Source organism: Chiloscyllium punctatum, chromosome 28 (genome assembly GCF_047496795.1).
Source record: "Chiloscyllium punctatum isolate Juve2018m chromosome 28, sChiPun1.3, whole genome shotgun sequence".
Lineage (NCBI taxonomy): Eukaryota > Metazoa > Chordata > Chondrichthyes > Orectolobiformes > Hemiscylliidae > Chiloscyllium > Chiloscyllium punctatum.
In genome coordinates this window covers 15,412,005-15,424,504 of record NC_092766.1, presented here as the reverse complement: position 1 = coordinate 15,424,504, position 12,500 = coordinate 15,412,005, and the positions used below count along the sequence as shown (strand labels likewise).

Genomic DNA, 12,500 nt, shown 5'->3' with positions numbered 1-12,500 from the left:
AGCGAGCGAGCCAGACAGAGCGAGCGAGCGAGCCAGACAGAGCGAGCGAGCGAGCCAGACAGAGCGAGCGAGCGAGCCAGACAGAGCGAGCGAGCGAGCCAGACAGAGCGAGCGAGCGAGCCAGACAGAGCGAGCGAGCGAGCCAGACAGAGCGAGCGAGCGAGCCAGACAGAGCGAGCGAGCGAGCCAGACAGAGCGAGCGAGCGAGCCAGACAGAGCGAGCGAGCGAGCCAGACAGAGCGAGCGAGCGAGCCAGACAGAGCGAGCGAGCGAGCCAGACAGAGAGAGCGAGCGAGCCAGACAGAGAGAGCGAGCGAGCCAGACAGAGAGAGCGAGCGAGCCAGACAGAGAGAGCGAGCGAGCCAGACAGAGAGAGCGAGCGAGCCAGACAGAGAGAGCGAGCGAGCCAGACAGAGAGAGCGAGCGAGCCAGACAGAGAGAGCGAACGAAGAGACAGACAGAGAGAGCGAGCGAGCCAGACAGAGAGAGAGCGAGCGAGCCAGACAGAGAGAGAGCGAGCGAGCCAGACAGAGAGAGAGAGAGAGAGCCAGACAGAGAGAGCGAGCCAGACAGAGAGAGAGAGCGAGCGAGCGAGCCAGACAGAGAGAGCAAGCGAAGAGACAGACAGAGAGCGAGAAGAGAGAGCGAGAGAAGAGAGGAGAGAGACAGACACAGAGAGCAAGCATTCAGGACAACTGTGACACCATCACAGGGCTCAGCAGCGAGGGAGATGAAACCACTAAGTGTGTGTGGGTGTGGGGCAGGTAGAAGACAGCCCCCTCTGATTGTATCACAGCCTCCGAGAACGCACGCACGCACACACCCCAAGCCAAAATGATTCAGTGTGTTATTCCACAACATGAGTCTCCATGCACAGCACTACAGCACAGTATTTATATCCACATGAACCATATTAGAGATATCTGGGGATGGGCATTGAGTGCACCTGGATTAACCCTTAACACCACCTTCCAATTCGACTAGACCCCCAACGCCAGTCACAATAGTGAGTCTCAACTTTCCGTCAAGTTACACAGAGCTCAAGTTTTTATTTGTGCGTTAATTTTTGCTTTTTTTTAAAAAAAAGGGCTTTTACTTGGTTTAAAAAAAAAATTCCCCTCGAAATAAACAAAAAAAGAATGGTCTAGAGAACAAACTCAAAAGACAAAAGGTAGATTAGGACAAAGCAAATTAAAAGCGAGAAGATGGGACGCATAAAAAGAGCATCCGCGGTGGTCAAAGGGTTAAGCATACCAGGTACAGTTTCAAACTTTCTAGGGCAATTAGCCCCGTCGCCCCCACTGAATTGAAGCCCTGGAAATGAGAAACAAAAAGAAACAAAAAAAAGAAAGAAAGAGACAATTCAGGTAACTCAGGGTTAATTTGTTTGCTTTTCCTCTGAGGGGCAGGAGGCAGGAATGATGTCTTGCCTCCATCCCCTCACCCCCCATCCACGCCCGCAACCAATCCCCACCAACCCCCCCCCGCCCACCCCACCCGGCATTTGCGAACAGCAGAGGGCATTCATCGACAATGCTGCGCCGGTGGGCAACTTGCTAACGGACTGGAAGCTCTTGGGAGAAAGCGACGGGAGTCACGGTTCTGTCGCTCCCCTGCTCCTGCGCGGCTCGCTCTGAACTCACAGGCTCATTCCTCGCCAACACGGTGTTAAGACACGCAGCTCCCTTCTGGGGTGGCGCAGGATGGCCTGAGTTGACAGACGATAGATAGGGTGACGCACGCGTGGCACTGTGGATTTAAGGGATTGTCAGCTGGTTTCTTTTTGGGGGGTGTGGGGGGGGCACGTTGTTGTCTTGATTGGCTTTGGGCAGAGAAAGGGTCAGAACGGGAAAAGGTACAAACTGTTGGCGTTAAACCGCAGACTCTGCTGCCTAATTCGAGAAAGGGGTTATGATTGGTCAGCTCAAACCCAGGCTGGGGGGGGGGGAGAAACGAGTTAAGGTTTCATGCCCCAGTTTAAAAATGGAGACCGCGACAGGAGGGAGGGGAAAGAACTGAATTATTCAACGTTCAACTCCATTCTGTTCCCCCCAGCATAGCCCACAGTGTGAAAGATCTCACATTGCCCCATTGTTTGCCCCTTGTCAGATGATTTCTGGACAGCCTCAAAGCAAATAACCATGGATCGGAGTTCAAAACTAAACGGGGTGAACCTTTCAAATCACTGTCAACCTACCCCAATCAGAAAGGCCTTGTGAAACTTGAAAGGGTGCAGAAAATATTTACAATTAAGTTGCCAGGATTGGAAGCTGAACTGGCTGGGGCTGTTTTCCCTGGAGTGTCGGAGGCTGAGGGGTGACTTGGTGGAGGTTTATAAAATCATGAGGGGCACGGATGGGGAGAATAGACAAAGTCTTCTTTCCAGGATAGGGGAGTCCAAAATTAAAGGGCACAGGTTTAAGGTGAGAGGGCAAATGTTTAAAAGGAATCTGAGGGGCGACCTTCTCTTGCAGAGGGTGGTGCGTGTGTGGAATGAGCTGCCAGAGGACATGTTGGAAGCACATTTAAGGTATCTGGATGGGTACATGGGCTCGAGGGATATGGGCCAAATGCTGGCACGTGGGACGAGATTAATTTAGGATATCTGGTCGGCCTGGACGGGTTGGACGTGCTGGACAGTTATCTGCTCCCAAAGGCGTTGGGAGAACTTTGACCAGCTGCAGTTCACCCTACAACACCCCAATCCCGCTCTGAAGGGTGAGCACTAACAGTTGGTGTAAAGATATTGCAGGGGAATCTCAGAAAACTAATAAAGTTCTGGCAGGACAGGGTAAACCCAGGAACGACATTCCCAATGACCAGGGAGTCTCAGTCTAAGGACGGAGGGTATGCAGTTTAGGACTGAGATGAGGAGAAATGGCGTCACCCCAGACAGCGTGCAGCCTGGGTAATGCTCTCCCACAGAAAGCGGTCAGGGTCAAAATATGACGTCTCCAAGATGCAGTCAGCTGAAACTCTTATGACTCAAAGGGCACTGACGGGGGATGGGATTGGGGACGGGTTGGTGGAAGAGTAAGGAGGAACAGGGGACAACTGAATGGGACGTCAACCACTATCCTACAAGGAGGTAAGATTTCAGGTTCAGGGCGCCTCAGCTCCCCATTTGAAGACCCCACGGCAAATACTGCAGGTCGAACAGGGGAGTCTCTAACTGCTTAGACATGGAAAGGCAAAGGCAAGTATTTGGGGGGGGGGGGGGGGGCGGGGTGTTCCGGTTTGGGCACACAGTCACCCACCTCCCACCGTTAGACCCGAGCCGACAAGATCAAAGCCACTTACTCGTCCCATCGTCGGGCTCAAAGGTGCCAGCGCTGTTCCACGTTGGGTTGGGGTTCCCGTAGTACTCGTCCGTGCTGGCTGGGTCCGTGTAATCAGCCGGGTTAAACGTCCTGAAACACCAAAAGGGGAAAAAAAAACACTCGATACGGACAATCCCAGAGACTGCCCAGCCACGGCTCACGCCGGGGATCCTCCCCATGGGCGCAAAGGTTGGCGTGGCTCGGAGAACATCCTGACGGGACCAGACTGCCCTTTGCTTAAATCGGGCTGGGGGGGGGGGGCTCAGAAACGCCCCACCCGGCCACACCTCGACTCGAAGAAACGCTCGCCCTCGTCTCGAGTCCGGCCCTCCCCGCCAAACCCTCTCCGGACAACTGTGCCCTTCTCTTGGTCATGCCACGCCATCAACAGTGCCAGCCAGGGTGGATGGGTCTTCAGCTGCCAGATCTGCCCCTTACCAAATCCCCCACAGCGCTCTGCCTCACTCTCCAAGATCTTTCTTCGCACTTCTAAACAAGAGAGGCTAAGCCGTATTCCCCCACCGCCCCTGATCGGACACTCCTGGGATGAGGACAGCAGCAGGTTAAGCCCCCGAGTAAAGCCCACTCTACCCTTTGCAAACGGGGAGGCAAGAGCTTCCCCGACCTTTGAACCGAAACGAAATTCCAGCGACTTTCAGGAGAAAGCAAAACGGAAGGAATATGGCTTTTCGAGACGATGCCCCTGCCAACCACCCCTTGGGGCAGGGTCAACAACGGAGAGTAAGTATTTCCAGATAAAACAGCTGCCCCCACAACTCGTCTTGGATGGGGAGAGAAGCTGAAGCAAAGGGGAAAAAGTAAGGCTGCACTTCTCCTGGGTCACCAAGCCAAACTCCAAAAGGCAAAGTGGAAACTAGCTCAATGGAAAGAAAGATTTACTAAATCAAAACGTTACTGTTCACACACACACACACACACACGCTCTTCACTCCAGACTTTTTATTAAAGTCAGGATTTTGCCAAGGTGGAATTCAAACCCAGAACGCTCGCGAGATTTCAGTCTGGATTCACGTCCCAGTGATGACACGCAGAGGCCAGCACCTCTGCTCGAAAAACCTCTTCACTAACCCGCTCAGTACGTCCAAAGTATCCTCACTGCCCAAAACATCACCTGCTTCTCAAGAAACCAGCAACAACGAAAGAGGAGGAACACCGTCAGTCCTAAAAGGCAGCCGGGTGAGATCGGAGAGTATCGGTCTCCTTGGTTACGGAAGAACGTAGATATATGACATGCACTTCATAAACTTCAGAGTGAGCGGTTGGGATTTGGAATGCACTGCTCGAGACCGAGGAGTCAAGGGGGAATTGGATTATAAAAAAAGGAAGGAATGCACAAGGTTATGGGGAGAGAAGACACTAAGTGAGTGGCTCAGGTGGACGGATGGAATGGCCTGCCCTTGCATTGTCTGAGCGACGGTGGGCCATCTTTCTAGATTAACACCCTTGAAGTCCATCAATTTCCCACGTGGAGCTGAAAGCACCCTGCTCCCGTTGACTACACCTTTCTTCCTTGACCAGATCTTCCACATCTCTGATAGGTGACCTGATCGCGTTGACCGATCCAGTGCTGATCCATCAGTTGGAGGCGAAGCATGGGAATACGAAAACAATGAAACCTCAAGCCAGCTGGAGCATGGCTCAGAGTCCACACACACACACACACCAGCTTTAAACAGCCCTGCCGCCATTAGGAGTGACCACCCAACCCACAACTGCCCAGCACCCAAGGCCATTCAGCCCATCGTCCCTTAATCAGTTCAATAGGACCTCTCCAAAGCGTGACGGAGGCTGGCTCACCGAATATACTGAAGGCTGAGTTAGAGAGAGACTTCTGATTGACGAAGGTTGCAAGGGAGAGACAGAAAAGTGGAGTCGAGGCTACAAGCGAATCTGCTGTGATCTTACTGAGTGCAGGAGGAGGCTCAAGTTGCCAAATGGCTTGTTCAACACGTTTAAATGTCAAATTGTGACCCTTTTGTCTTGCTCGCTGACAGCTGCTGCCCAGCTCCTACCCAGCCTTGGTGGTAGTGGTAGTGGTGGTGATCAGCTGCTGCAGTCCACGGGCTTCAGGTGCACCCACACAGCGCTGTCAGGGGAAGGGGAGGTCCAGGATTCTGAGCCAGTCACAGCAAAGGAACAGCGATAACGCTCATGTCAGACTCGCAAGCGGCTCAGAGAGGAGCTGGCAGGGCGTCGTGTTCCCGTCTACCCGCTGACCCTGCCCTTCGAGATAGGGAGCGGTGGTGGGTTTGAACCGGAACCAAAGGAATACAGCATCATCTCCCAGTAAGGATGAGAAGGAAGCTGGCACTGCGACCATTATCCAGCTGTTCACATCCCCCTCGATGGGGGGGCGCGGGGTGCAGCCAGCTGGTGGTACCAACAGCTTTGACAGCGTCACCCACATCTTGTGAACAGGGCAGGAGGACTGGAGCTCTACCCTCTGACTGACACATCCTGCAGCAGGAGCTGCTCTCCAGCATTCCACAGTCAAGAGCGCAACGGGTTAGCAACTGGTATTCCATTTAGAATAACTGTGCCCAGTTTTGGGCCCCACACCTCAAGGGGGACATACTGGCACTGCAGCGTGTCCAGCTGAGATTCACACGGATGATCCCTAACACATGATGATCAGCTGAGGATCCTGGGATTGTAGAGTTGAGGGGAGATCCAACACAAACTTACAAGGTAATTCATGGCTTAGAAAGGGTGGACACTGGGAAATTGTTTCCATCAGGTGGGGAGACTAGGACCCGTGGGCACAGCCTTAGAATTAGAGGGGAGCCAATTTAGAACAGAAATGAGAAGACATCTCTTCAGCCAGAGAGTGGTGGGCCTGTGGAATTCATTGCCACGGAGTGCAGTGGAGGCTGGGACGTTAAATGTCTTCAAGGCAGAGAGTGATAAATTCTTGATCTCGCAAGGAATTAAGGGATACGGAGAGAGTGCAGGTAAATGCCCATCAGCCATGATTGAATGGCGGAGTGGACTCAATGGGCCGAATGGCCTTACTTCCACTCCTATGTTTTATGGTGGGGGCCATTCAACGCTTTGAGATGACTCTTGGCACTGGATAAGATCACAGCTGAACAGACTGGGATCGGACTCCCACCGTGACTGCCCCCAAGCCCCCCTCTCGATTGCCTGCACATCGATCAAGGCTGTCTCCGTCACAGGATACGGGCATCATTGGCAAGACCGATGCTCGATTCCCGTCCATCACCCCCGCCCAAGCTGGGTGCCGTTCCAGGGCTGCTTCAGAGAGCAGTTCAGCATCAACCGCGTGGGGTCTGAAGTCACGTGCCAGCCCACACCAGGACGGCAGATCTCACTTCCCTGAAGGACACTCAGAGGGTCGGTACGACAATCGATGACTGCAGCCACGGCTTCCGGTTTGGGCTTTCCAATCTGTTAACTGCAGCCCCACCTCAGTCAGGAAACGTCCCAGGCCAGGGTCTCGCTTGCAGTCCATATGGAGAAAGGTTCGGTTGCGGGGGCTATGCCTCCCTGCCTAGCCTGGTCCCTGTAAGCAGACTGGTCAAGGCCAGCGCTCTCAAAAGGGGGAATAGAATACACTCACTTTGAGAGTCACTGAGAACCCCTCATCCATTTTGGGGGAGGTGGGGGTACAGGTATCTCCTGCCCCGTGTGCACAGAGTGGCAGCACGCCACAACCCATGCACCCAACATCTGAAAACTTCAACTCGATCCTGGATCAGCGGTCTGACAGCTTGCACGGGTGCAGCAACATGCAACTCGGGCTAAAGCCCTTCATCAGGAAAGAGGCAGGGAGCCTCCGGGGTGGAGAGGGTAAATGGGAGGGGGTTGGGGGAAGGTAGCTAAGAGTACAATAGGTGGCTGGGAGTGGGAATTAAGGTGATAAGTTAGAGAGGACTGTGGAGCAGATAGGCAAGAAGGGAGATTGGCCGGAAGGACAGGTCATGAGGACAGTGCTGAGCTGGAAGGATGGAACTGGGGTAAGGTAGGGAGACGGGAAATGAGGAAACTGGTAAAGTCCACATTGATGCCCTGGGGTTGAAGCGTCCCGAGATGGAAGACGAGGCGTTCCTCCTCCAGGCGTCGGATGGCGAGGGATGTGGCCCAGGACCTGCATGTCCTCGGCAGAGTGGGTGGGGGGAGTTGAAATATTCGGCCACGGGGCAGTCGATTTTCCTGCTCCTTGGATGCTGCCTGACCTGCTGTGCTTTTCCAGCACCACTCTAATCTGGACTCTGATCTCCAGCATCTGCAGTCCTCACGTTCGCCCAATAACGCACAATGCCATGCCAACCTGCGGGTGCCAGGGAGGCGCCGCTCAAGGAATTTCAAGCCCCAGGAACTGAAAACTAACGACCATTGGGCAACAAAGTCTGAAACGAGCCAATGTTTCTCGGTCAGTTGAGGGGCAGCAAGGTGGCTCAGAGCGAGGATTCAGCAGCCAGTCGCAGCCTGATATAGAGGCACTGAAGATTACATCAAAAACCAACACACTGACCACAGCCCAGTGCGAGAACAATCAAACACATCCAAACGGGCTCTAGTTGAAGAGGAACATTTACAGTGCAGTGATGAGACAGCGATGGAAACCAGCAGATCCAACTCTTGCACCTCAGCATCACTGTAGAGATTACCCAGGTCATGACAGAATTGCACCACATACAAAAATGGTCTTAACACGTACAGTCATGTTCACACATAACTACCTCCCCAACAGAGAGGGTTACACTGGCTCCCAGTTAACCGGCTCAATTCACAATTCTACATCTTTTTCTGAAGTGCCTCTGTGCACCTATGGCCCTATCTTTCATTTCCTCCAGCCCCCTACACCCCCTCCCTATCCCAGTCACCCCCCTCCCTATCCCTGTCACCCCCCTCCCTATCCCTGTCACCCCCCTCCCTATCCCTGTCACCCCCCTCCCTATCCCTGTCACCCCCCTCCCTATCCCTGTCACCCCCCTCCCTATCCCTGTCACCCCCTCCAGCCCCCTACACCCCCTCCCTATCTCTCTCACCCCATCCCTATCTGTCACCCCCTCCAGCCCCTACACCCCCTCCCTATCTCTGTCACCCCCTCCAGCCCCCTACACCCCCTCCCTATCTCTGTCACCTCCTCCAGCCCCCTACACCCCCTCCCTATCTCTGTTACCCCCTCCCTATCTCTGTCACCCCCTCCAGGCCCTACACCCCCTCCCTATCTCTCTCACCCCCTCCCTATCTGTCACCCCCTCCAGCCCCTACACCCCCTCCCTATCTCTGTCACCCCCTCCAGCCCCGTCACCCCCTCCAGCCCCGTCACCCCCTCCAGCCCCGTCACCCCCTCCAGCCCCGTCACCCCCTCCAGCCCCTACACCCCCTCCCTATCCCTGTCACCCCCCTCCAGCCCCCTACACCCCCTCCCTATCTCTCTCACCCCCTCCCTATCTGTCACCCCCTCCAGCCCCCGACACCCCCTCCCTATCTCTGTCACCCCCTCCAGCCCCCTACACCCCCTCCCTATCTCTGTCACCCCCTCCAGCCCCCTACACCCCCTCCCTATCTCTGTCACCTCCTCCAGCCCCCTACACCCCCTCCCTATCTCTGTTACCCCCTCCCTATCTCTGTCACCCCCTCCAGCCCCTACACCCCCTCCCTATCCCCGTCACCCCCTCCCAATCCCCGTCACCCCCTCCCAATCCCCGTCACCCCCTCCCTATCCCCGTCACCCCCTCCCTATCCCCGTCACCCCCTCCCTATCCCCGTCACCCCCTCCCTATCCCCGTCACCCCCTCCCTATCCCCGTCACCCCCTCCCTATCCCCGTCACCCCCTCCCTATCCCCGTCACCCCCTCCAGCCCCCTACACCCCCTCCCTATCCCCGTCACCCCCTCCCTATCCCCGTCACCCCCTCCCTATCCCCGTCACCCCCTCCCTATCCCCGTCACCCCCTCCCTATCCCCGTCACCCCCCTCCCTATCCCCGTCACCCCCTCCCTATCCCCGTCACCCCCTCCCTATCCCCGTCACCCCCTCCCTATCCCCGTCACCCCCTCCCTATCCCCGTCACCCCCTCCCTATCTCTGTCACCCCCCTCCCTATCTCTGTCACCCCCTCCCTATCTCTGTCACCCCCTCCCTATCTCTGTCACCCCCTCCCTATCTCTGTCACCCCCTCCCTATCTCTGTCACCCCCTCCCTATCTCTGTCACCCCCTCCCTATCTCTGTCACCCCCTCCCTATCTCTGTCACCCCCTCCCTATCTCTGTCACCCCCTCCAGCCCCTACACCCCCTCCCTATCTCTGTCACCCCCTCCAGCCCCGACACCCCCTCCCTATCTCTGTCACCCCCTCCAGCCCCTACACCCCCTCCCTATCTCTGTCACACCCTCCAGCCCCTACACCCCCTCCCTGTCTCTGTCACCCCCTCCCTATCTCTGTTACCCCCTCCCTATCTGTCACCCCCCTCCATCCCCCTACACCCCCTCCCTACCTCTGTCACCCCCTCCACCCCCCCCCCCCCCCCCCCCCCCCCCCCCCCCCCCCCCCCCACCCCCCCCCCCCCCCCCCCCCTCCCCCCCCCCCCCCCCCCCCTCCCCCCCCCCCCCCCCCCCCCCCCCCCCCCCCCCCCCCCCCCCCCCCTACACCCCTCCCTATCTCTGTCACCCCCTCCAGCCCCTACACTCCCCTCCCTATCTCTGTCACCCCCCTCCAGCCCCTCCCTACCTCTGTCACCCCCTCCATCCCCCTACACCCCACCCCTCCCTATCTCTGTCACCCCCTCCAGCCCCTCACACTCCCTCCTCCCTATCTCTGTCACCCCCTCCAGCCCCTCCCTACCTCTGTCACCCCCTCCATCCCCCTACACCCCCTCCCTATCTCTGTCACCTCCTCCAGCCCCTACACCCCCTCCCTATCTGTCACCTCCTCCAGCCCCCTACACCCCCTCCCTATCTCTGTCACCTCCTCCAGCCCCCTACACCCCCTCCCTATCTCTGTCACCCCCTCCAGCCCCTACACCCCCTCCCTATCTGTCACCCCCCTCCAGCCCACTACACCCCCTCCCTATCTCTGTCACCCCCTCCAGCCCCCTACACCCCCTCCCTATCTGTCACCCCCTCCATCCCCCTACATCAGCCTCCCCCAGCCACGACACCATAGTATCAGTCTAATGAACCTCCTCTGAGCTCCCTACAATACATTTCCACTCTTCCCTAAGGAGACAAAACATGCCATGTGTTCGAGATGTAGTTGGTCCAACGCCCTATGTAATGGAATCAGAACGTGCCTATTTTTATGCTCACTTCCACTAGTTTTCGGCTTGTTTTTGTCAATTTTAATTTCAAATGTTATCTATAAAATACTGTGCAAGGACTGTACCAAACCCTACATTGGACAGACAGGCAGAAAACTAACCCCCTAGATACATGAACACCAACTAGCCACAAAACAACATGACCCTCTCTCACTAGTATCCTCACATACGGATGAGGAAGGACACCACTTCGACTGGGACAATACATCCATCCTAGGACAAGCCAAACAAAGACACACACGAGAAGCATGGCATTCCAACCGGAACTCCATCAACAAACACATCGACTTGGACCTGTTGTACCACACCCGGAGAAAAAGATCAGGAAATGACATCACCACAGGAAATGACGTCACCAACCCAAGGAAACCCAAACATATCAATAGAAAGCAGGCTACACCACTGGTGCTTCATCCAGAGGCTCACTGCAAATATTACCCAGTATGGTGACGAAATGTCTGAAAACAAGTCCTCCAGCTCAGCGAGCAAACCTACATCCTCGACTGTTTTCCCTCCGATTGAGAGGCCTCCCCATGGCTTTATGGCTGTCGCTTACACAGGGAACACATTCCCCTCCACCTCCCAGCCCCACGCACCCTCTGCTTTTGCTGGGCAATACACAAAAAGAAACTCTCAGCTCAATCCCCACCCACTAAATCCGACCAAAAGCCTGCCCCACACCATCCAAAGTTTCCTCCACCCTGTTTCCAAACTCCCCGCAGGTCCATCCTACCAGACGATGGGTTTGAAACCCATCTCACACCCTCGACACAAGTGTTGTTGCCCCCAACGAAGTTGGATTTCGACTGGTTTTATATGATCGACCCTCCCCCCCCCCCGCCACCCAACACACGAATGAGTGGCCACAGGGTAAAAATGATACATTCATATTACAAGTGCCCGGCTAATGACACGCAGGTTCAAAACAGCAAAGCAGGATTCCAAGAGAGAACACTTACCCCATCCCCTGGGCGGAAAATCGGCCCCCTCTCCTGCCCAAGCCTGAAAGTAAAACCAGAATCAAGAGAGGTTTCAGTTCAAAAGAGGAGGGTCAACAGGAACATTTACAATGCACTGGTTCGCCCCAGTGCAATCTGAATAAGAGAATTTCATCAATACAAGTTGATATGACTCAATTTGTCACCCTCCTCCAGCCCCCTATACTCCCTCCCTATCTCTGTCACCCCCCTCCAGCTCCTATACCCCCTCTCTGTCTCCTCCTCCAGCCCCCGACACCCCCTCCGTCACGTCCTACAGCCCCCTACATCCCCTCCTGATCTCTGTCCCGTCCTCCAGCCCCCTACACCCCCTCCACCTCTTTATACCCCCTCCCTATCTGTCCCCTCCTCCAGCCCCCTACACCCCCTCCCTATCTCTGTCACCCCCTCCAGCCCCCTACACCCCCTCCCTATCTCTGTCACCCCCTCCAGCCCCTACACCCCCTCCCTATCTCTGTCACCCCCTCCAGCCCCCTACACCCCCTCCCTTTCTCTGTCACCCCCCTCCAGCCCCTACATGCCCTGTCACCCCCACCCTATCGCTTCCACCCCCTCCTGCCCCTACACCCCCTCCCCATCTTGGTCACCCCCTCCAGCCCCCTACACCCCCTCCCTATCTCTGTCATCCCCTCCAGCCCCCTACATCCCCTCCCTATCACAGTCACCCCCCTCCAGCCCCCTACACCCCCTCCCTATCTCTCGTCACCCCCTCCATGCCTCAAAGTTGTTCGCTCAGTCTAGGTGGTTTAACCTGGTGATAGGTGAAGGGACTCTCTCAGAGGTGCCAGACGTGAGGCAGCTGCTGCCCTCCTTGATGTCAGTGGAACAGAGCCTGTCGGGGGTTGTGGGTGTGTGCAGGCCGCTTACCTCTACCT

General features: G+C 56.1%; 1 protein-coding gene across 1 annotated transcript in view; it reads right to left on the bottom strand.

Moving 5' to 3' along the window:
- ubap2l (ubiquitin associated protein 2-like) overlaps positions 1 to 11,669 on the bottom strand; it is a gene marked incomplete at its 5' end in the record, with an annotated part of 68,838 nt that extends 57,169 nt beyond the window's left edge. The window contains 3 exon segments of the mRNA XM_072548762.1: positions 1,255 to 1,314; positions 3,301 to 3,410; positions 11,587 to 11,669. Coding sequence (XP_072404863.1) covers positions 1,255 to 1,314; positions 3,301 to 3,410; positions 11,587 to 11,669 — 253 coding nt within the window.
- Between the last annotated feature and the right edge of the window lie 831 nt (positions 11,670 to 12,500).